Genomic DNA, 25,561 nt, shown 5'->3' with positions numbered 1-25,561 from the left:
TCTCCCTGTGGGTTGTGATTGCCGGGTTGCACATTTTACATTTTAATTCCATATGATTTAATTCTTTTTGCTTAGTTTATCTACTAGCATACCTGTGTTACAATTGTCCCATATCCTTGCCAACACTTGAGGTTGTAGGATTTAAATTTTGCCATTCTGATGGGTGAGAAGTGATATTTTATTGTGGTGTTAGTTTGCATCTCTAGTATTGCTAATTTGAGCCTCTTTTTAAAAAAAATATTTCTTGGCTACTTATGTTTCCTCTTCTGAGAAATATTTAATTCAAGCCTTCACCCAATTTTTATAAGGTTGTCCATCTTCTTATTGATTTATAGGGATTTATTCTGTAGTTTGGAGGTTGGGCTTTGATGGTGGTATGTATTACAAATGTCTTTATAGGCTTTGTCCTCTGTCCTCAGGAGAAGGTCAGTAAAACTAACCTGCAGCAAATACCCTCCAAATGAAAACAGCCCTACAGATTAGCTTTATTTCTCTATATTTCCACTTATACTTAGTGAGGAGCCTCTAAATATTTCTTAATTCCTTGCCAGTTTATTATTGTGTTTTAAGAATTAAAAAACAATACCTGATACTTGAATTTTTAATTGTCTTCCATGGGGAATGTAGGCTGTATCTATTTTGTATACATAACCTTATTCACAGTGTTTTTTTTTAATATATCACAGCATTATGCTGTATAAAAAATATGCTGCCTTTTACTTTATAACATGAGCTCTTTTTCTTATTGTAACAAAAGCTCTATAAAAGTAATTAGAATTTCTACATAATATTTTATAAAATAGATTGTTGTCATTTACTCAGCTTTATCTTTTGTTACACATAGCGTGTGTTTCAATTTTGCCATTTTAGTATTGATAAATAGTCTGATAAGTAAAAATATTTTACTGTGCAAAAAGTAAGTTCAGGACACATTTCTTATACTGTATTGGGATTAATTCCTTAAAATAAATTGCAAAAGTAAAATTAATGGTCAAAAGATATGAACATTTTAAAGACTAAATGGTTTTTCTATAAGGTTTTCAAGTTACACTTCATTAGCAGTGCTGAAAAATACAGTTTTCCAACATGTGTGTTTTAAGATCAGCTTTACCTGCCTGTTAAAGTTTCCAGTTTTAAAAGTCTTACACAAGTCCCCTTGAGGAGAAGGTAGTCGATGAAAATCTGTTGAAATCTCCTGAATAACAAAAAAGAGAATTACATTCTGCTTATTTATTACGTGTTCCCATTTACCCTGGGATGTTCAGAATATATGGCACTAGATAAAATGTGATATCACTTCGCCCCCCTAACCCCCTAGGTGTCTTGAGAATTACAAACGCTACGGGAACCTTAAAGAGAAGATTGGCGCTGACCTCAGCCGAATGGAAACAGCTCTTGCGCAGTCCATGGCCCCGCTGCCGGTGTCCTACAAAGAAGCTTTAGAGCGCTTGGAACAGAGCAAGGTAACGGGGTTTGCAAATCTCCAGGAAGACGGGGCACAAAAGAGCGGCAGGAAGCTGGTGGGGCAGCAGGGAACGTGGCTCTATTACGCCTCACAGCAAGCTTCAGCCTGACTTGTTCCAAACACGAGAAAATTCTTCCAACCAAAAGCCAAGGGGGGAAATGAAGCACCGGTTCTGAATCCGTAGTTGGGTTCCCAGGACAGTCCTCTCCTGAGTCCTTACTGCTCACCTTTTATAACGCTTGACCCTTCGTAATGTTTTGTAGGGCCTCGCTGGACGGATGACATAAGATTTAATGCAGTTGTCCTAAGTGCTAACTTCCGGTTACTTCTTATATGCTATCCTCAGCAGTTTCCGTTTTTGCTTACTGTCATCTGTTAGAGTCTTTGGTATTATGTTATTAGGATTTGGTTGAGAACATTCTGAAGAGTCTGTACTTACTATCCATCCCAAAACAAAACACAAAAACAAAACACTGAACTAAAGCCTTGGTAGTTGATACAGTGTACTGTGCACATTAACTTCCTAGTAAGAGACTTACAGTAAAATAACAGAGGGAACTTTTAGGATCTTTAACCTTTAAACGTATATCTTACTTGTGCGTAATACGGAGGTAATTCTCATCTGTCTCAAATTGGCTTTCAAAAGGATTAAAAAATTGATCACAGAATACTTGTGGATGATGTAAAGTCATTTCCTATTCAAGATGTTTTAAAGTTCGTGATGTTCAGAAAGATCAATAGATGTTATATTCTTACCCCTTTTCTTTCCTAAGGCCTTGGTGTCAAATCTCATATCAATTAAAGAAGAGTTTATGAAACTACGACAGATCCTCAGACACCTGAGACCCACACTCACAGACGATGATGGCATAGGTTTGCTCAGAATCGTGCTGGCTCTGTGGGAGAAATGGCTGCGTTTGCTGGAAGTTGCTAAAGAATGGGAGATGTGGTGTGAAGAACTGAAGCAGGAGTGGAAATTTGTCAATGAAGAAGTGAGTGCTTCATTTTCTCTTTTTGTTAATCCTTACCTGAGGCATTTTTTTTCATTGATTTGTGAGAGAGAGACATCGATTGGTTGCCTCCGCATGTGCCCCGACTGGCCACCAAGGTATGTGCCTTTGACCGGGAATGGAACCCGAGACCCTTTGTGTTGTGGCCGAGGCATTAACCATTGAGCATCGCTGGCCAGGGCAATGCTTCATTTTTAATAGTCAAACCATACAGTATTCCTTACTAGCATCTTTAAATTGCTTTATTATTTTCATTTTGTTTTTATATACAATAGGTCCTCAACCTCTGTCATTTGTTTTTATCACATATGTGTAACTAACACATAAATGTTTATAAAGGTCGCATCCTACTAAAATAATCTCCAAGAAATGATTCAAAATTTTTTTATAATAGTGGAGTGTAGTTGTTATCGGACGGTTCTTAGAAATAAGTGACTACTTGTCCATTCGAGCTTTAAGATCTTTAATGTGAAGATGAATTAAGCCCTCTTAAAAGTAACTGTCTCAACCTGGCACTAAAGGTTAGAGTTAGGTATTATTCATAATAACCAACTACTTTGGGAATTAACTACAATTGTTGACTAAGTATGGGCCTAAAATGTCTGATATTCATTCTGAAAACCATCTCAAAGAAACTTCCTTAATATCTGTCAGTCACACATGTTAATTTAACTATGGTTCAGGAATTACACATTACATATATTTAGAAAGAAATTTTAAAATAGTATAATATCTTAGGGTACTCTTTAATTCTTTTAATTTTTCCCAAGGACCAAGTATAAATAAGGTACAAATCAATCACTGGAAGGTCTTGTGACAACTTAAAATCTTTCAGTGCCTCAGTTTCTCTGTCAATAAAATGGGAATCAGTCCTGAGTGCAATGCAAGGATTCGGTGACATCATGTGTGAACTGCCTTCTCAGCATTGCACACAGCCTACTGGAGTACTTCAATAAACAGTGTCATTCCGAATGGGAATGAGGCTAGCATGTCTGCATGTGTTCTACCTCTAATGAAGTACTGATTGGTATATTTCTCTCCTAAGTAAGTTCAGCAGGAATTTTGACACGAATAAGAGAGAAGAACTTTCATTTAATATTTTGATTTGTAACCGGTTGTTGCCCAGCTTCTGACTTAGTGGGTGCAGTTTGGTAGAGCTCCTTCTAACCACCTCATGGGCGTCTAAGGAGAAACCATGGCTTTCTGCCACTTTAATCTGCAGGAGAAATTATTTAGGAGAATACTCAACAGCGTCTCCTTCAGCTCCGAACGGCAGCGCTTCACTTTCATCGCACATCTTCAGGATCAGTAGCTGGGAACTGTGGGGTTCTGGCAGTGCAGGGACAATATTCCCTGCAAACAGACAAATGGTACTTTGAAGCAGGATACGGCATTAGGAGCCCTCTGAGAACCTATGTTCTGTTTCCAGTCCTGCCGTGGTAAGACTGTATTTTACTAATGTTAGTCCTCTCTTTTTGTTTGTGGAATCAGGTTGAACGCGAAGCAATTATTTTAGATAATCTTCAGGAAGAACTCCCTGAAATCTCCAGAACGAAAGAGGCAGCCTCCACGGCGGAGCTCTCCGAGCTGCTGGAGGGCCTGTGCCAGTACGAGGAGACCGCAGAGAAGCAGCAGCTGCTGCTGCTGCTACTGCTCCAGCGCTGCCGCAGCGCCCAGCGCGCCCCCGCCGCCCGGAGCGCGGGCGCCGCGGAGCCCGCCCCCGCTGGCCGGGAGATCGCCGCCATGCAGGAGCGATGCAATAAGTGAGTTTATGAACCAGTGTTACGGAGACATGTGTGACAGCTCAGGTTTAACGTTTAGAAAACACTGACGTTCAAAAATACAAACTACAAGAGGCCCGGTGGGGTCCCTCGGCCTAACCTTTGCCTGCTTGCAATCTGGGACCCCTCGTGGGATGTCAGACTGCTGGTTTCAGCCTGATCCTCCCACAGGCCTCTAGTCTATACTACTACTACTAATAATATGTTAATTAGACTGGAGACCTTCCAGGCAGAGGTGGTTAGGGGTGGTCAGGCCAGGAGGGGAGGGCAGTTGAGGGTGATTAGGCCGGTAGAGGCAGTTGGGAGTGATCAGGCCAAGGGGGGGGGGGTCAGTTGGGGGTGAGCAGGCCAGGCTGGTGGGAGGGGCAATAGGTGGCAAGCAGGCTGGCAGGCAGCATGGTTAGGGGCCAACAGGCAGTCAGGCAAGTGAGCGGTTAGGAGCCAGGGGTCCCAGATTGGAAAGAGTGCAGGTGGGGCTGAGGGACTCCCTACCATCTGTGCACAAATTTTGTGCACCTGGCCACTAGTATGAATATAAGATCTTTGGTTAATCTCTTCCCACCTTCCCCTCTACCCCTTTCCCTTTGAGCTTCATCAGTCTGTTCCATGTTTCCATGCCTGTGCATTGAGCATCTGCCCCCTGATGGTCAGTGTATGTCATAGCAACTGGTCTAACAGTCGCTTAGGTTTTTATACATATAGATAGATGATAGGATAATGACAAGTGATATGATAGAATTGAGACAACACAGATAAGTGTAGGAAGGGATAGAAAAGATCATAAGGATAAAACAAGCACGTGTTCTTCATCTTGGACTGAGGTCAAATAACACTTTGTTTTGTTTTTCAGTTTGCTGTTTATCTAAGTTAGTAGTCTATGTATTTATTATAGAAAGATTAGAGAATGTGGGGCATTATAAAGATTAATGTAAACCTCACCTTTAATTTTACCACTCAGCAACAACCACTGCCAATTACTTCTTTCTCATCGTTTTTTAAAACTATGATTATGCTTTCAAACAAATTGCAAATGTATTACTATACTGTTTTATATCCTGCAGAATCATTTATCAGCATACCATGTTTATTTGAGTATGCCATTAATGCTGTCTAAAACATAGTTCTAAAATCTTTCATCATGTGGATATGCCATAATTTATTTAACAAGCCCCCTAATAGAGAAACTTTAAATTATATGCAATTTATTTTACTCTCATAAAACCTCTGTGGTGAATATTTTTATGCCACAATCTCTGTCTACATCTGTAATTCATTCATTAAGGAAGATGCTGAGAAGCAGAGTCAGTGAGTGAGAGATACAGTACATTTACAGCTGGAGACACTTGCCAAATAGCTCTCAGGAAAGATTTTACCCACCTCAGCGCCTCTACTGCTATTCTGGTTACATTCACAGCTAGTGGGGCAGCTGAGATAAAAAGGCCAGTGGGATTGTCTGTCCCGCAGAACCTACCCATGTCTCCATTCTCACCTCTGAGTCATGGAGAAAAACAAGCTAGTGATGGCAAGTGTTATGTCAGGTTGAAAAGAAGGTATTTTGGGATTAAAGTTTTGGAGCGGGTTTTGATTGATGGATACATGAATCAGAATTTGATATATGTTTGTGTATATCTACCTAATAAAAGAGTAACATGCTAATTGACCTTACCTTGGCGAGGCCCACCAGCCAGTCAGGAGTGAGTACACAAATGAACCCAACAAAGATGGCTGGTTAATTTGCTTATGCAGGTACTGAGCGGCCGGGGGCGGGGAGGGACACAGTTGCTCCCCACCGCCCCAGCCACTCTGGGCCTCTGCGCAGGTGGGAAGGCAGAAAGGCTGCTGCGGCCAGAACAAAGGCGGTGCCGGCAGCCAGGGGAAGGAAGGCCGATTCTTGCACAAATCTTCATGCGTCGGGCCTCTAGTAGTATATAAATCGTGGAAACTAGCACTTTTTCTCTCAAAAAAAAAAAAATATATATATATTTTGTGAGCTATGCAGATATCGTGTTAATTGTTGAAATAAAACTATTTCACAGATGAACAGGATAGAAGTACATTTTTATTTTGATGCTATATTTTAGGCTTTTCCAGAAAGCTCAAAAGAATAAGGAATTGGTGCAGAACGAAATCCAAGAGAGACATTCCTTCACCAAAGAATTAATTACGTTGAAGAATTTATTTCAACAGACCACATCTTCTCTGGAAAATCTGGGATTACAAGACCACCCAGAAAGGACAGAGCAGTTTGAGGTAAGTCAGCAATGAACTTGTCAGTGTGGTGGGTACAGGTCTGCAGTCTTGAATCCAGAGTCCTTGGGACAGAGGTAACTCAGTGACTAGAGTGGAGGGAGCAGTCCAGGAGAGAGGAAAGCACATGCAAAGGCCCCGTGGCACGCTGTGGGCAGAGTCAGTGTGCTTGGAGAGCAGAGGGTTAAGACCAGGTTGGGAAGTAGGCCAGTTTGGACCAAGCAGCCCTTTTTCAACCATTTTTTAAGTGTGTGTGTTGAACAAGCACCTCTGACCACTCCTGAGTAGCATGCTGGACAACTCTCATTTGTAGGAGGTAATAGCATCTGATAGGGTGGAATTGTTTTTATTTACAACGCTTCTGACAGTACATGTGCGGTTCCCCGGCCCCTTCCCACCCCAGCCTATTCTGCAACTCCCTACACACCAGCCGGGTGTCCTAATATTCAGTCAGTTCTGACGCTAACTGCCAGGAGTCAGCACAGGTTAGTTCACACCCTGAATGGCAAGTCCCAGGTCTCTGATTGGCAGGCTGTATATCCCTTCCTCAGGTTCAGTAACTTGTTAGAATATCTCACAGAAGTCAGGGAAACATTGCCCTAGCCCAGTGATTGGCAAATTGCGGCCCACGAGCAGTGGTTTGCCGCTCTGTTGACGAATGAGTTTGCCGACCACTGTGATAGGGGCTTAATCACAAGGAACAACAGCCTGTAATTATTGGAATCGAGAGTCTAGGTCGGTGGTTGGCAAACTCATTCGTCAACAGAGCAGCAAACCGCAGCTCGTGAGCCGCATGTGGCTCTCGAGCTGCAGTTTGCAGATCACTGCCCTCGACGGTTTGGCTCAGTGGATAAAGGGTTGGCCTGCAGACTGAAAGGTCCCGGGTTCGATTCCGGTTAAGGGCACATGCCCAAGTTATATGCTTGATCCCCAATAGGGGGTGTGCCAGATAGCAGCCAATCAATGATGTTTCTGTCTCTCTCTCCTTCTCCTTTTTTCTCTGAAATCAATGAAAATATATATTTTTTAAAAAGTCAGGGAAACACTTTACTTACTATTACTGATTTATTGTGAAGGACACAACTCGGGAACAGCCAAAGGGAAGAGGTGCAGAGGGCCAGGTATGGGGGGAGGGGTGTGGAGCCCCCACGCCCTAGCTGGGTGTGCCTCTGTCTGAGCACCTCGATGTGGTCATCAGCTCCAGTGGGCGTCTAGGGGTCCGTATGGAGGGTCCGTTACGTAGGCATGATTGGTTCAATCATTGAATGTTGGTGACTAGCTCAACCTCTGACCCCTCCCCTTTCCCAGTGGATGGGAAGGGAAGCAGAAATTTCATTCCAGCTGTTACCAACTACAGGGGTGCGTTCTCCTGCCTGCACCAAAGCCACCCAAATGCCAACAGGAGCGTGTAGCAAAGCAAGTAAAGGTTCATTAGTGAAGGAAATGGAGCCAAACCCGGGGTCCCAGGTGAGCATTGCGCTGGGCCTGGCTCCCTGAGGGCTTCCAGGGATGGGCTGTGTAGGGAAGACCATTCATCGTGGTGGTGCAGGGAACTGGGGTCCTGTTTAGGTCCTGGTTTTGTTGATTGGTCAACAAGGGCAGGGAGAAGTCGATGGTGGCATCCGGTCCTGACGTCAGCCATGGCATTGCTCTGTCTGGTGTTGTGAGGGGATGGTGGGTGGAGTCATTCGGCTTTTCTAGGTCTAGAACTGAAACACCACTGAGGCCCGTCTGCTGTCTGCAGTTTGACTGAAGTGCTGCCTCTGTGGCCAACAGACCCGGGCCTTTGTCCCTAAGATGACTTGATGCCCACCAGAACCTCGGTGTCCTGAGGGCTTAATGATTAAGGCGCAAGGGAGAGGGGCCTGCGTGAGCCCAGTCTGAACCAGAAGAGAAGAAGGAGAAGCGGTCACATGAAAGAAATGAAGTTTCTGTGGGGCCACAAGTGTTGGTTCCTCTGACAACTAGCCCCTGTCCTGTAGCTGCTAGTATCTAGAGGCACCAAAGGAGGCATCTCATTTGCATAAACTCAGGTGTGGGTTGAAATATAAATAACAACAGCCAAAACCGGTTTGGCTCAGTGGATAGAGCATCGGCCTGCGGACTGAAAGGTCCCAGGTTCGATTCTGGGCAAGGGCATATACCTTGGTTGCGGGCACATCCCCAATAGGGGGTGTGCAAGAGGCAGCTGGTCGATGTTTCTCTCTCATCGACATTTCTAACTCTCTAACACTCTCAATTCCTCTCTATGTAAAATCAATGAAATATATTTAAAAAAAGAAAAAAAGAGAAAGAAACATAAATAACAACAGATGCTCCTCTCACCACATTTAGGAAATTTTAAGAAGCCAGTGATGAAAACCAAATGTATATATTGTATACACCTCGGAGTCATTTAGGGACTCAATTCTGATGATCTCTTATTCCAGTCCAGTGATAACAGGCAAAAATGATATTCAGGAGTTTATTCAAAAATCGCCCACTGTTGTTAATCGGAGTTGGTTATCAGTGTTGTGAAGGGAAGCTTTCTCTCACCGATGGGCAGCGCTGCATGCAAACCTGTGCTACTAGGCCGAGCTAAAACAGGGGGCCACTGTACCTCCATCCCCGCCTCTGCCTGCCTGGACTTGCCCTCTAGCCTTCCCTCTCTAGATGCATTCTCCGCTGAGGACTGAGAGAAGGAAAACAGTGACGCATGGCGGAGTCACTCAAAATCGGACTCACTCTTCCGTGCAGCGACTCCGTCCATTAGCACAAATAACGCTGCTAAAGGGCTCCCTCTCCAAACAAAGCCCGCCCCCAAAAGAGGAGTAAGGGAGTGTTTTTCCACTTGATCTTTGGGAAACTCTCCCAAACAAATGCGTTTCTCCTTTATAATTAGTGCAGGAGGACGCAGATCAGATTTTGTTTCTAGGCCACAGCCAATGGGCCGTTTGTTCAGGTTTCTTTTTATCTCCTGAAACCCGCATTCTTCGCGTGGAACTAGAACCCTCCTCTCTGAAAGAAGCGGAGCTCCGCGGGGCTTGTCTCATTACATGAAAGCAGACACTTCTTGGGCTTTTAGTGGCCTTGAGTCATTGTGATGATAATGTAGGAAGAAGCAGAAATGGCAACAAGTTATTAGCAAAACAACCAAAAAAAAAGAGAGAGAGAGAAACTTCTTTGAAACTTTTTGCTACTTGCAGCTTTTAGATCAAGGCTGCCACTGCGATCCGTTAAATCCGAGAGGTGCTTTAGACTCGGGAGATGTTGTAATGTCTCCTCGGGACAATGGTTTGACACTGCGACGCGATATCAAGTTTAATGCTTACAAATTAGAAAGCATCATCTGACCAACAGGAGTATCTCCCAGGCTTAATCGGCTTGTACCCATAGCGAGGTTTTTGTCATGCAAAATTCTCTCATTGAATCATAGGGATGCTCTGCAAAGCCGCTTTTATTTTGAGAGGCAAACGCCTCCCCAGGCCTGTGAGTATTGAAACTTTCTCACAATGTTTTTAGGAGCTCCAGAGCACCTTTGAGAAAGGGAAGCTAGCCTTGGAGAATATTATGGAAAAGCTCCGAATCAAGTATTCCGACATGTACACCATAGTTCCCGCAGAGGTTGGCGCGCAGGTGGAAGAATGCAGAAAAGCGCTGGAGGACCTGGAGGAGAAGGTAATAATACCGTTTGTACCAATGTTGTTGTTTATGGTGTTGAGTGAATAGGAAGAAGAGATGTCACTTAGTATTATATTTTCCTTTGCCTTGATTTCAGCTATACTTGTTGTTACAGAGTTTGGTTAAGTGACAGTTTTGTGTATCGAATACTACTAAGATGAAATCGCTCTAAAGAAGTGACATAAAAACACACACACAGAATTAGGTAATCTGTTGATGTGTAGCTGTCAAGATGCTTCGTTTTTCTTCTCTTGTATTTAAAAATAGGTATGGGTTATCTTTCACTTGTCTTTTAAAAAAAACAACACCTGGACAATCAGTTTAAAATTACAGACATGAGAAATACGTTGTTTTAAAACATATTCCCTGTATATTTTTAAATAAGCAACCAAGGGCAGTAAGGATACACATTTCACAAGACACTAGGCATAGCACTTCGCACAGTGTCTTCCTAACGATGGTGCTCACACAGTCCTCATACATTGTACCTGGGCGCCTCTTTCCACCTGAGAGTGAAGGAATGGGTACTGTTTCATAGTCCAGGCATAGGAATCCAGCAAGGCCATGTTATAGAATCCTAAAAAGGCAGGTCGAATCCTGCAGAACTAAATTCTGTTCTATTTGGCATCCACAGAAGGATTTTTGTATTGCTTTTTAGAGCCAAGAACACTTCTAACTTAGTTAATTAAATAGACCTTAAGGGCACACAAAATAAGATTTCAAACTTAGTTAACTTCTAACACAGATTTCTTGGGGAAATCCGACCTCTGTAAAAATCATGTAAACTCCTAATGTATAGGTACAAGAAATCTTGTTGCCTTCACATGCAATAGTGTCTGTTATGAGGTACTTTCCCAAGAATCGTGTGCTATTGGTTTTATCTTAAGAGAATACAGGATGTTTTGAGAGAACACTAGATTGGTTCTTGTGACTACCTCCTGCGAAATATCCCTAACCAAGGGAAGGGATGAACCAAATCTGTCTTGATTTTTAACGTGGAACATTCCCACGGTAGCCTGTGTGTGTGTAGCAAACACAGCAGGTTTTTATGGTGTGATGTGGCTGAAGGATCCAGGCTGCAGACGCCGGGCCATTCTGTGATGTTCTGATGGCAGCGTCCTTTTCCTAAATCACCGTCTCTCCTAATGCTCCTAAAGGATGGCCATTACTGTCCAGGGAATAACTGCCCGCCATATCAGAAAACTCCATGGTGTGGGCATTCGTCCCATAACAATAAAAAGTTACACAGTGATGAAAAAACCAGCGCAGGATTCATTTTCTCCCCTCTAAAATTCCTGACTGGGCTGTATGGTCCGTGAAATAAGTTATCTTACCAAAGAAGCAACAGCTTGATGTTGTGCAAAGAGCCTGGACTACAGAGTCTGGCAATTCGAGGCGTCTAGGGACAAGTTCGGCCTCTCCTTTGATATCTGAACTTAATTTAAACAAGTCACCCAGCCTGAGTGTAGCTCCTGCGTCTGTATACTATTTTTACCGGGATGTTCTAGTCTCGGTGGTGGTGCAGATACAGCGGTGTTTAAAAGAGTTAAAGGACTGCGTACAAGCATAAATTATTACTTACTTATTGAGTGGCTGCTGGAAGAAAACCTTATCACCATAGCCTAAAAATTAAGCAGGCACATGAACTAATCAGGTTTTTGAAAAAATGACACATTCAGCATTCATTTATTACCTTTCCTAGTCCAAGTAACATTCTTAAGAAAACCATGCAGGTGGAAAATTACACCGTTCAGCTAGAGTTCTGAGTCCCGTGGAAACAGTCTGGAAACGCTCACACAGAGGATATAAGCTTTGTGCATCCTCAAGGTGGTTTTACCCTCAAGACTGTGAAGGCGGGAATTACATTTTGAAAGTCAGCTTGAGAATAAGTTTGATTTTATGGAAAACAGTTCTGGGCAGAGGATTTTCTCATAAAATGGAGGGAGACTGTGTAATAAATGATTTATCTCTGAGGAATTCTTTCATTATCATTTGCTCCACTGGGGTATGTGTCAAACAGTCCACTCAGTAGTTTTGGCCAACATCACACATAGCTGTAAGTTATTCTGTGGATTACATTCAACAAATTTGTATTTGTGGTACCTCTCTCTCTCTCTCTCTCTCTCTCTCTCTCTCTCTCTCTCTCTCTCTCTCTCTCTCTCTCTCTCTCTCTCTCTTTTTTTGGTTGGATTTAACAGATCGGGTGGGCACAGCTGCCATTTCCTCATCTGCTAATGAACCCTCTCATTAACACATTAGCCAGTATGGTTTGGCATTTTCCCTGGAACTGTTAAAAGATTTTTTTTATAAGCAAAAGCATATAACAGTGTGATTAACCCTTTTATCATTTGAACCTGGGAATAGAGTACAGAAAACAGTTTTTAACTAAACCAAATGTGCCTGTCTCCCACCGTCACAGATTAGCAACGAAGTCTTGAAAAGTTCACCGTCATACGCAATGAGTAGAAAAATAGATGAAATTAACGAGGGGCTTCACAAGGTTGAAAAGATGTTGCAGCAGAAAAGCAAAAGTATTGAGAAAGCTCAAGAAATTCAAAAGGTAACATTCTCCTTTAACTTCCTCCAGTATTTGGTGTTCCCTCTGTTCATCAACACGGGGTGTGCTTTTGGGATTAATCTGACCTACAGAGATCCTAACCCAGATCCAAAGGGTGCCCTCATCCTGAGAAAAGCGTGGTGGGGAAGAATTGTTATCAGTTTTTTCATGGTGGGAACGTACTTAACCCCCTGAGAGCCTGTGATTGCGAACTGGCCTTTACACAAGTAAAGGATCTTATCTTGGTTAGACTGATATAAAAATCTTATCCTATCTAATAAAAGAATAATACGCAAATTAACCATCACTCCGTTACACCCACAAGTCATGCCCACCAGCCAATCAGGAGTGAGTATGCAAATTAACCCAACCAAGATGGCTGCAGCCATGGAGCAAGTGAATGGCTTGGGTTTCCCCAGCAATGGAGGAAGCCAAGCTATCCACACACCCTGGCAGGCCCAGGCGTCCACTCAAGGCTACAAAGTTTCAATTATAAAAGATAAATCTCATATACCAGGGCCTCTGTTTGGGTCGCCATGGGGCGTGGCTGGCCTGCAAACCATCATAGGCCCCTCGCCCAGGCTGCCCCACGGCCCCAAGGGAACCCCCATCCTGATCTGGGACACCCTTCAGGGAAACCCAGTGGGCCCCCACCTGTGCACCAGGCCTCTATCCTATCTAATGAAAGTAATATGCAGATTGACCGTCATTCCAACCCACAAGATGGCTGCCCCATGTGGACACAAGATGGTCACCACAAGATGGCCAGCAGGGGAGGGCAGTAGGGGGCGATCAAGCCTACAGGGAAAGGCAGTTAGGGGCAAACAGGCTGGCAGGGGAGTAGTTAGGCATCAATCAGGCTGGCAGGGGAGTGGCTAGGGGGTGATCAGGCTGGAAGGCAGAAGCAGTTAAGGGCGACCAGGAAGGCAGGCAGGCAAGCAGTTGGGAGCCATCAGTCCTGGATTATGAGAGGATGATTCTACTGGGATTGGCCCTAAATGGGTAGTTGGACATCCCTCGAGGTGTCCTAGATTGGAGAGGGTTCAGGCTGGGCTGAGGGACACACCTCCCGTGCACGAACTTCGTGCACCGGGCCTCTAGTAAATACATAAATATATAAAGCAAAGGCTAACGTGTTTCCATGTTGGAGCATTTCTTAAGGTTTTTGGTTTTTTAAAGTGAAATATTACTGGAGGGTAAAATATGGAACATTTATGACACTTATTTGGTAGGCAAATAATAATGCAATAACCATAAAAATATTTCAGTCGGATTTGAATAGTTTTAGCAGCTTTTCTTTAGACTGCAAGGGGAAACAAGAAAATAGAAATTCCAATTTTATTTTCCCTGTAAATAGTCTTAAGAAACAAAGTCTTAGATAAAACTGTACAGTAACATCATAGATCCCCTCTAAACTCGCAAGCAAACCTGCATATAGAGAGCATTCTTATTCCAATTTACATTTTAAGGAAACTTTCTAATATAAATGGAGACTTTTAAAAATAGGTCCGAATATGGCTCGCCATTGGACAAAATCTTGGACTCATAGTAAATAGAGGAATCTCATTGAAGCAATTCGATTTCCTCATTTCTAGAAATTGTGTTCTAAAGCAAACATTAAGTGAGAATTAAATATAGTACCTTTGAGACATCCTCTGGCCAGACAGGTCCAGGTTGGAATGGAACCTATCCGTTTCTTGAGCCCAACGTGGTTGCTGCCCATCCCTGAAGGTAGGATTTGCAGAGACTGCATTCATTCTGAGTTCAAACCGGCACTTTCTTTCTAGTAGTTTTATTTTTTGTACTTAATACAAATCGTCTTCTAGGAAGAACATGTGTGTCCAGGTCTAAAGAGGTTTAAATCTTGACTGAAGCCCTTTACAAACATAATGTTAACTCTTCCCTCTTGAAAGATGAGGGTTGTGTTGACCTTGTTTGGTGTCATTCATCTCCGGACGAGTCCCCCGGTCTTCCCGCTCCCTCACCGCTCATTGTCCTGAAGTGAATGCTATTGGGACTCAGGCAGCTCAGGAAGAGCGTTTTGTTTTGTTTTTCAGTTTAGGTCATGCGTGATGGCCGGGCGTACGTGAGTAACCGTGCCCGCGGGATTGTTCTGGTGGCATTTATAAGTGTCAGCAGTGTGGGAACCCAGTGAGCCTTGATGCCTGCATTCAGATGGCCTCGTGCTTTCCTTCCGCAGGAAATGTGGGATGAGCTAGACCTCTGGCGTTCCGAGCTCAATGAGCTGGACTCGGAAGTGCACGACATTGTGGAGCAGGACCCGGGGCAGGCTCAGGAGTGGATGGACCGCCTGGTGGTGCCTTTCCAGCAGTACCAGCAGGTGTCCCAGAGAGCGGAGGCCAGAACCTCGCAGCTGAACAAGGTGCGGCGGGAACGGGCTGGCGGCACAGAGCAGGTGGTGGTGTCGCGATGGTTGTAAGACAAAACGAAAGTCAGCTTCCCTCACAGCCACACGACAGGTTCAGGTGGGCACTGGGGCACAGGTTTCACTGCTGGCACAGGCGGGACGTCTAACTGGGCAGGCAGAGGAAGTATCCAGAAGTTGGATCCCAGCATTTCTGGATGCTATCGGAGGAGCCAGCAACAAGAAAAAACGTCATTCAGAACAGAACCCTTCTCTTTCCCCTCTAAGCAGGGTCGTGGATAGGCGACCAGTACCTGTGATCTAACAAGTATGATGCATGGTCCTAGTCTCATAGGTACCGGGCTATTATAGGACAAGGCCCAGGACAAGAGGGCAAAATATAAGTCTGATTTCCAGACTGAACTAACTGTGGGGACCAGACTAAGGCTAATGGAAAACCCTTGCTGAGGTTCGGAGCTTTGGGGTAGAACGTAAGTCCTTTCCAGCTACGGTCAGGATCCGTCTTAAAAGTTGGAAGGGTCAGAACTGGAGGGGTTGGGCCTGCAACTAAAAGCCACAAATTCTTCATTCAAGAATCAGGCCAGCCCATGTGGCTCAGTGGTTGAGTGTCGACCTATGAACCAGGAGGTCACAGTTTAATTCCTGGTCAAGGCACATGCCAGGGTCTGCGGACTCGATCCCCAGTAGGGGGTGTGCATGTGGCAGCCCATCAATAAATCTCTCTCATCCTTGATGTTTCTATCTCTTTCTTCCTCTCCCTTCCTCTCTCTGAAGTCAATTAAAAAAACAAAACAACATTAAAAGAAAAGAATCATTCAACTCAGGTAGAGAGCATCAGTCAGACTAAGCTTGGCACCACCTCTCTTTCACAGGCCACCATGAAGATGGAGGAATATCATGACCTTTTGAAAAGCACCGAGGCCTGGATAGAAAACAATCGTCGTTTGCTGGCTAACCCTGCTGACTATGACTCTTCAAAGACCCTGAGTCACCACGCCAGCACCCTTCAGGTAATGTTCCTCCGTGTCTCCTGGGTGCATAGAACGTCCAGAAGGATCAGCGGCTCCACTAACCTACATGCTGCTTCTGCCCCCACTGCCCCCACCCGCCTTTCCCCCGAAAAACCACCTTCTCTTCATCCACACCAGAGGGCAGAAGGGAGTTTGGAAGACTGGCAGGCCCTAGACAAGGCTTTTGGAGACCAGGGTCTTGTTCTTTCTGTCCTGGTAATTACCACGTGACTTTGTGGGTAATTTATCGTCTCCTCCATGGGCCTTGCTTCCTCCGACTGTGAAGACTGTTGTTCTGCACGATGATGGTTTTGGTTGGCAGAATCCTGCCATGGCTCCCGATAGTCTTGTCTCCTGGTGGACATGACCCGTATAAAACCTGCCTCTTGAGTGTGGGCAGGAATATGAGTATGTGATGAGGTGGCCTCTCCCTCGAATAGGTTACATTATCATATTACTAAGGTAATGGGACACTCACTCTCACGTGTACATGATTAATCATGGTTATATGGCCATTAGACTCCCTGGTCTAATGGAATGGAGAGAGATTCTCCTGCTGGCTTGAGGAAGTAAGCTGCCTTCTGATGAGGGCCGTGGCTTAGGATTCCAGAGCAGCCTCTAGCAGCTTAGAGAGTGACCCCTGGTCAACAGCCAGCAAGATAATTGGGATCTCAGTTTTACTCCAGAGTTCTGCCTGCAGCCTGGATGAACTTGAAGGAGAAACACGTGCTCCAGATGGCACCTCCATTGCAGCCTTGTAACCTCCTGAGCAGAACACCCACCCAATCTGGTTCTGGACTCTTGAGCCATGGAACCTGCAAGATGATAAATTTGTTTAATTTTGAGGCTGCTGAGTGTGTGGTAATTAGTTACACAGCATTAACCAACGTGTCCCTTATTCCCACTAATTTTAGCATGCTGTGGTTCCAGATTTCCTGTCCGGGTGCTATGCAGGGGCCCTGTCTCCTTGCTGGCTTACAGAGACAACACAAGTGGAAGTATTTTTCTATTCGGGGCAATGGCTGTGAGATCTTCCAGCTGCCAAGTATTGACTTCAGTTTGATTATGAAGGCACTAGTGGCTTGGTGCACGAAATTCGTGCATGGGTGGGGTCCCTAGACCTAGCCAGTGATCAGGACCAATCAGGGCCTTCTAGCTGCTGGCAGGGGCCTTCCTTTCAGCTGCCAGCCAGGGCCTTCTTTCATTCTGGGCCGCACCCTGGTGGTCAGTGCCCATCATGGCGAGTGATCAAACTCTCAGTGTCTTGGTGGAACCCCAGAGGGAACACTTTGCATATTAGCCATACACACACACACATGCACACACACACACACACACACACACACACACACACACACACTAGAGGCCCAGTGCACGAATTTGTGCATGGGTGGGGTCCTTCCCCCTGGCCGGTGATCAGGGCCCATCGAGACCGTGGGAGGTTGGCTGTAGGAGCTCACTGATTACCAGGGCGTGGCTCCTGCATTAAGCATTTGCCGCCTGGTGGTCAGTGCGCATCATAGCGACCAGTTGTTCGGTCACTTAGGTTATATATATATATATATATATATATATATATATATATATATATATATATATATATATATATGTAGACTAGAGGCCCAGTTCACGAACTTCATGCACAGATGAGGTCCCTATAACTGGCCAGTGATTAGGGCTGATCGGGGCCTTCCAGCTGCCAGCTTCCAGAGGGTCCTTTCTTCATTCTGCACCATCCCCCTGGTGGTCAACACACATCATAGTGAGTGATCAAACTCCTGGTCTCCCGGTTGAACTGAGGGGAGCACTCTGCATATTGGCCTTTTATATATAAAGATAGATATTTCACTTCTCTCATACTAATTAGCCATGAGTAAGACTCTCTCAGGAAAAAGTTTATTCTATAACTTTTAGAGTAATCAGACCTCAAAGTTGATCCAACTCCTGTAGGATAGATAGCACCTTGTGTTCCTAAGTGAACAACTGCCTTCAGACCTCCCTGGTGTTTCAGATATGTTGGCATGTTTTACCACTAAGTACTCCTAAGGGAATAACTACAGAGATGCTACATTTTCACCCATGTGCTTCTTTTCTTCCCCTTGCCTGTGATTCTGCCTCCACATACCCCTTTATTTTAAATCACCTGTGTTTTTCAACGTATTAAGGAGGTTGCAAAGACAAAAGAGAGAAATGATGCCTTTTCCCTCAAATGTTTATTGTAAGTTTAAAAATAAAACAAAACACTGTACAAAAGTGAACTCAGGCCAAAGCATTTGGGCTTTGCTGCTTCCTGCTGACACAAATGTGAAAGTGTGCAAGCATCTCTCATTTGCTGGCCTTTGTGAGCTAGCTGAGAGAACTCTAGTTTATGAGCTTAGAAGTAGGGAGAAGGGGAGATGCAGACTGATTTCCCAAGAATGTACCCGAATTAATCCCCCAGCGGAAAATAAGTCGCAAATAACTACTCAGGTGTGAATACCCCATGTTATCCCTGTTTTGAAAATAGTTGTTCTTCTTTTTGGGTACACTTTTACATTTTTCTAGCATTACCAGGAATAATTTTTAAAATGACTCTTAACGGTATCAAAACTCTCAACTAAGCTTTAAAAGTCTGTTTCTATTGCACTGTAACTTTCTAGGCGGGGTGTATTTGTTAAGATGGGTTTTTATAACCTAAAGATACTGTATATAGCCAAAGACTGCTGTTGTAATGAAGAATCAGAGGAACATAAATTTCATTGTAAAAATGGGAAAACAACTTATTTTTTTTAAATCAACTAAGTTAAGGTATAATTTAGATTTAGTAAGATACACCTGTTTTAATTCACAGCTAGATGAATTTTTTAGATGCGTTTTGATAAAGGCATGCAGTTATGTAACCACCACTACCACCAATGCCAGCACCTCCCCGTCACCCCAAGGAGTTTCCTCACGCACCCCCGCAGGCGGTCCCTTCCCCCACCTTCAGCGTGTGTCACCCCTTACTCGTTGCCTCCTGCTACTGTAGTTTTGCCTTTTGTACAACATCCTGTAAATAGAATCATATAGTATGTAGAATTTTGTACCTGACTTCTTTGACTTAGCATAATGTTTTTGAGGCTCATGCAGTTTGTTAGGTTTATAGGTCGTTTATTCTTTTTTTTTAATTTTTTGTTTACCTATTTTTATTGATTTCAGAGAGGAAGGGAGAGAGAGAGAAACATCAATCAATGATGAGTGATAATCATTGATTGGCTGCCTTCTGCACGCTCCACACTGGAGATTCATGTGCTCTTGATGGGTATCGAACCTGGGACCCTTCAGTCTGCAGGTTGATGCTTTATCCACTGTGCCAACTGGCTAGAGTGGTCCTTTATTCTTTTGATTGCTGAACAGTATTCCAGTAATGGAGAAATAGGCCATGTCTTTATCCCTTCACCAGGTAATGGACGTTTGAGTTGTTTCATGTCTTGGTGCATGTGTTCGATATCTGTTGACGTGTAGCACATTACTCCAGAAGTTAGCAGCTTAAAACAACAAGCACTCAGTATCTCACAGTTAATGTGGGTCAGGAATCCAGGCATGGCTTCCCCGAGTGCCCCTGACTCAACGTCTCTCAGGAGAAGCAGCCCAGGTGTCGGCCATGGCTGTGGGCTGGTCGGAAGGCTCACATCCAAGTTCATGCATAGGCCTCCTCAGACCCACTTCCATGCACAGCCGTGCGGGCCTCCCCACAAGGCTGCCTCACCTCATGGCAGCTGGCTTAGCAACCTTAAAGAGAGTGAGAGGGATCTCCTAAGACAAACAGCCTTTCTAGACTCTAATCTTGGAAACAACACCATCTCCTTGCTTCTGCTGTGTTTTATTAGAAGTAAATCAACGCCCTAGCCGACTTGGCTCAGTGGATAGAGCATCAGCCTGCGGACTGAAGGGTCCCAGGTTTGATTCCAGCCAAGGGCACATGTCGTGGTTGTGGGCTCAATCCCCAGTAAGGGGCATGCAGGAGGCAACCTATCAAATGATTCTCTCTCGTCATTGATGTTTTATCTCTCTCCTTCTCTCTTCCTCTCTGAAATCAATAAAGAAAAAAATTTATTGATTTCAGAGAGGAAGTTATCTGAAAGACAATATGGAGAGAATGAAAAGAATCACTGAGCCCAGTGTTGATAAGAGCATGAATACCAGGAAGTGATCACTGTGGGCCAACTTAGAAGCTTCCTACCTCAGGCCTTTCTGCGCACAGATGCTGTGAACGTTCATATTTAAATCTTTGTGTGGACATATGCTTTTGTGTCATTTCATTTGATAAATACCAAGGAGTATAATTGCTGGTTTTTGTGGTAAATATCTAACTCGATAAGAAACTGCCTAATGGTTTTCCAAAATGGCTGTAGCATCTTTCATTCCCACTGGCAATGTGAGTTCTAATTGCTCCATATTCTGGTTTGCATTTGATAGTATCTGTCTTTTAAATTCTAGCCTTTCTGGTGACATAGTGGTATCTCATTGTAGTTTAAATGGCATTTCTCTAATGACTAATGATTTATGTATTTGAGAGTTTCTCCATGTGTGTGTTTGTTTTTTGTTTTGTTTTTTTTTAACATTTTTACACTTCTTTTTGAAGTGTTATTTCAATTTTTTTATTGCCCATTTTAAAATTTTTTCTGTCATTTTACTATTGAGTTGTTAGACTTATTTATAAAATATTCTAGAAACCAGTCCTTTAATAGATAAGTGATTTTAAAATATTTTCTCCCAGGTGGTGGCTTTTCTTTTCATTCTCTCCATATAGTCTTTCAGATAACAAATGTTATTAATTTGATGAAATCCAATTTGTCAGTATTTTTCTTTATGGATTATTCTTTTGTGTTATGTTTAAGAAATCTCACCCAAGGTCACAAGGATTTCTTTCTATCTTCTAGAGATTTAATGGTTTAACATACTTTAGATCCACGATCAAGTTAATGTTTGTATAAGGCAAGAATTTATGTTCATTTTTTTTCTAGTCTGATATCCAGTTATTCTAGCACCATTTGTTGAAGAGAGCACCATTTAATTACTTTGATGCCTGTTGAAAATCAGTTGACCTCATGTATGTGGGTTTATTTCTGGGCTCTCATATTTTATTGATCTATGTGTCTATTCTTTCACCAAGGAGATAGTTTTGATTGCTATAGCTTTACAGTAAGTCTTGAAATCAGGTAGAGTACATTCTACAACTTAGTTATTTTTCAAATTTGTTTTTGGTCTTTTGCATTTTTATTTAAATCTTCGAATCAGCTTGTTAATATCTACAAGGTCTGTTGCAATTTCTAGTGTGATTGCATTTATTCTGTAAATCAATTTGGCTAGAATTGACCTCTTAATGATATTGACTGTGCTAATCCAGGAACATAAAATATCTTTTTATTTACTTTTATCTCTTTAAAATTTCTCTCAGTGGTATTTGGTAGTCTTCATGTACAGGTCTTGCTTATAAATTGTTAAATTTATCCCTAAGTAGTTTATGGGTTTTTTTTTTATTTGTTTATTTTTTTAAATATATCTTATTGATTTTTTTACAAAGAGGAGGGGAGATAGATAGAGTTAGAAACATCGATGAGAGAGAAACCTGGGACCCTTCAGTACACAGGCCAACGCTCTATCCACCAAGCCAAATGGGCTAGGGCTAGTTTATGCTTTTTGATGCTTTTCTAAATAGTATTATTGGTATAAAGCACTGGGGTTTTCAGTCTTGTTGTGTGTTTTTTTAATGTTCTCCTCCTAGGATTTTAAATAAGGCCAATAAAGCATTCTGCGTAAGTTGATTACATTTAGAGGCTTATAATTGGAATTCTAGTATAAGTAAATGTTCTTTCCCATATCAGTTGTTTTTTAATGGAATTACCTAAAGACTACGTTAGCAGATTGAACATTTCCAGTAGGTGGCTGAGATATTTTGAAATCCTTAAGTTTGAAAGTTGAGCCTTAATAATCATTAAAAGACAGAACATTATAAGGAGGAATGTCAAAGAAGTTCTATAAATGGGTGTTTTTTCACTCCTGTTTGATTATATCGCACAAAGGTCTCTTAGCATCAAGTTGTTCAGGTCAGCACATGCTCTGGGGATGCCTGAGGGAGCCGCGGCACCTGTGGTGAGGCCTGAGGTCACTGGCACTGGGCAGGGCTGGCAGGCCCTCACCCCACTCGGCTATTCCTCTCAAACCCACCTTCCCAGAATTAGCAGTCCCACCCATTGGGAAGAGCCTGAAAGGCTTTATTAGCCCCAGTTCCACATTCCAGAGAGATGGCCTACAGGGCGTTTTCCTGGTCCTCATGGTGAAGGACGGCTGGAGAGAAGGGTTATGTGGTGCAAAGTGGCCTCCGCTGTCAGCCTGGTCAGCCTGGTCGGCAGACTCTCAAAAGGCCGTCAGCAGTAGTGTTCAGTGTCTTACTGCGAAACTGGAAATGACCAGGAGTTTCTAATGTGGAAGCAAATGAGCCTTAGATCTCGGATTTAAATTGTAATCAACTTTCAGTGTCTTTTTTGTTATTATTATCACATAATTGGTATCACATAATTGTCCTCATCCCCCTATTCCCATTCCAAACCCCTCCCAATATATGCCCACAACCCCCTGTTGTCCATGGCCACTGGTTAGGCATTTATGCATGCACACAAGTCCTTTGGTTGATCTCTCTCCATTACCCCTCTCCCCCACCCCCCAATCTTCCCTCTGAGGTTTGAGAGTCTGATCGCTGCTTCTCTTTCTCTAGCTTGACTCAGTTTTGGTTCTTACAAGGGTGTTTCTTGGATCACATGATCTCACACATCTAGAGGAAATAATGAACAACAATAGTGTCTTAATGTTTCCCCCACCCCCGTTTGTTTCTCATTATGTAGATGGCTTTGGAAGATTCAGAACAGAAGCACAATCTTTTGCATTCCATTTTCACGGATCTAGAAGACCTGTCAGTGATTTTTGAAACTGATGACTTAGCACAGTCCATGCAAGAGTTAAGCCGTCAGGTGGCAGCTTTACAGCAAAACATCATGGAGAGCCTGCCCCAGATCCAGCGAATGGCCTATGTGAGTTGGCACTCTGGAGATGTGGTTTCTTATTTTTAATGTATGTTTCATTGAGTAAATTAGAGTTACTCTGCTAATCAACCACTAATTATAGGGAGGCACGTTGATCTGGTACTGTTTATCTTTCATGTGTGTTCTTATTTCTTAAATTATATTTCATTTGACTTTGCAACCTCTAATGCAACTACAACAAAAAATCATATCCACCTTCTGAGTCCAGAAGCGGACTGCTTAAAGGGAAGAATCCTGATCAAATAAGCCCAGGGTTTTCTCTTTATCTAAGAGGAGATATGGTTGAGGTAAAAGATTAGCAAAGAGGTAATTAAAACCGATAACCTCACAAATCTTCACCAATAGCAAATATTTATTGAGGGACTGCTATATGCCAGCCCCAGGATTTTTAAATAACTTTATTTATTTTAGCTTGAAACATAATGCGGTGTTTACTTAAGGATTAATTACCATAGCAAAAGCAGGAACAGTCAGTCTTAATTATTTATCTTTTGTTTCTCAATTACATTCCCTACACGACACTTAGGTAACCTCATGGAATAATAACATTAAATATTCTTAGAGATGCATATTCCAAAGGTTTTAAATGCTTCTACAATTTTTTATGGGAATTATTCTAAAATGCATTCTATACTTTTACATACCTTTTTCAATATAAGGTGCAGATAACAATTTCAATATGATTTAACTTTTCCTTATAATTTGGATATATTACTATAAAGTTACTATACTTACTGCTTTACTCATTTATAGTTGTGTTTTGTCCTATACTGAATGGCTCCAAACTGCTATATTTTGTCTATTTCTGTGTAGCTGTTTCTGTCCCCTTCACTATTAGCTTAACTTTTTAATTGCTGCGGTGTATCAGCCTTGAGATCTGGCGGAAAGATCTGAAGGCCCTCTTACTGGGAGTGGACTTCAAAATGTGGGCTTTATCTTATAGCACAAATCTCAGCATTTTCACTTTAAAATGCTTGGCCAAGTTCTAGAGGTCGACATTGATAAGAGAATAACCCCCGGACAAATGACCTATTGTTTAAATTAATGGGAGTAAGTTTTAAAGTAGTTAGGGACTCTCTGACTGGCAACGGCTCATTCGGGGATTTGCAGGAAAGCCCTGTCCCTTTTCCAGCTCCTTGTGTGTTCCGTTCCCAAGGGTGACTTTATCGTTTTACGTTAAGTGGTGGGAATGTATAAAATGCTAGGCCCACTTGTATTCAAGTGTTTAAACACATTCCAAAGATAAACCTAAAGAGATTATAGATCATGGAGGATTTGCTTAAAACTTAATTCAAATGTACACTACAGACGGTCCCCAATTTACAATCGTTTCATGTGAGATTTTTTTTGACTTTGTGATGGTGTGAAAGGGATACACATTCAACAGAAACCATACTTAAGGTTTTGAATTTTGATCTTTTCCCGGCTAGCAACATGCAGTAAGATACTCTCTTGTGATGCTGAGCAGTGGTAGTGACTGCCCCTCCCAGTTAGTTTTCTTACAGTGTTAGATATTTTGCCCAACTGTAGGCTCATGTAGGTATGCTGAGCATGTTTAAGGCTCAGTCGGCTCTGACGTTTAGTAGGTTAGGTTTATTAAATGCATCTTCGACTTAACCACATTTTCAATTTACAATGGGTTTATCAGAGCATAACCTCATCATAAATCAGGAAGCATCTGCACTTTTGTTCCCACAGTATAAGTAATTGAAAACTGGCTTTATGAGTTCAACAATCGGTAAGCAATGCTTTGTAGTGTAGTATGCTGTTAGTAGAGTAACATTTTTTTATTGAAAACAATCAACATTATTTGAGTAGCACCTGTTTAGTTTTTAAGAGCTATTTAAGTGGCAAACATATTTTGGTTAAATATCAGAAGAAAATGAATGGCAATAAATTGTGTCGTATAGATTATTAACCTACAGCATATACTGCATGAGTGTTTTTGTTTCTGAAACTCTAGGATGTGGTTGCTATTGAAACTGAGTTAAAATCAATGGAGAAAAGAGTTTCAAAAATCAAAGCTATTCTGTTATCAAAAGAAATATTTGATTTTTCACCAGAAGAACATCTCAAGCATGGGGAGGTAAGCATGGATCCTTATTTAAAGTATTTTCTCATACCACTTACAATGTTTATTTTTAGATAGTATGTAATAAAAAGTATGTAGTCTTGCTACAGTAATAGCACAGTAACTTTGCAAGAGATACTATGAATGACTATAAAAGTCGTATCTTAAATCATATAGTACTACCTATATGAAGATACTTTTCCTATAGGTTATTTTTTTCATTTCATTGCTTCTAAAAACTTCAAGGTTTGGAAATTTTGAAGTAAACTCTTGTTTAATAGTCCAAGTAGCTTGAGACTCTAAGTCTGGAGAG

At 42.5% G+C, this 25,561-nt stretch overlaps 1 protein-coding gene across 1 annotated transcript in view; it reads left to right on the top strand.

Annotated features, from left to right (window-relative positions):
• The window catches only part of SYNE2 (spectrin repeat containing nuclear envelope protein 2), a 304,600-nt gene that overhangs the window by 166,296 nt on the left and 112,743 nt on the right, over positions 1–25,561 (top strand). The window contains exons 50-59 of the mRNA XM_045579886.1: positions 1,319–1,463; positions 2,239–2,457; positions 3,967–4,238; positions 6,338–6,506; positions 10,005–10,160; positions 12,583–12,723; positions 14,921–15,103; positions 15,979–16,116; positions 22,980–23,165; positions 25,141–25,263. Coding sequence (XP_045435842.1) covers positions 1,319–1,463; positions 2,239–2,457; positions 3,967–4,238; positions 6,338–6,506; positions 10,005–10,160; positions 12,583–12,723; positions 14,921–15,103; positions 15,979–16,116; positions 22,980–23,165; positions 25,141–25,263 — 1,732 coding nt within the window. The remainder of the gene's footprint in view (positions 1–1,318; positions 1,464–2,238; positions 2,458–3,966; positions 4,239–6,337; positions 6,507–10,004; positions 10,161–12,582; positions 12,724–14,920; positions 15,104–15,978; positions 16,117–22,979; positions 23,166–25,140; positions 25,264–25,561) is intronic.

Source organism: Pipistrellus kuhlii, unplaced genomic scaffold, assembly GCF_014108245.1.
Source record: "Pipistrellus kuhlii isolate mPipKuh1 unplaced genomic scaffold, mPipKuh1.p scaffold_m20_p_1, whole genome shotgun sequence".
NCBI classification, from domain to species: Eukaryota; Metazoa; Chordata; class Mammalia; order Chiroptera; family Vespertilionidae; genus Pipistrellus; species Pipistrellus kuhlii.
This window is presented reverse-complemented; position numbering and strand designations above follow the sequence as displayed.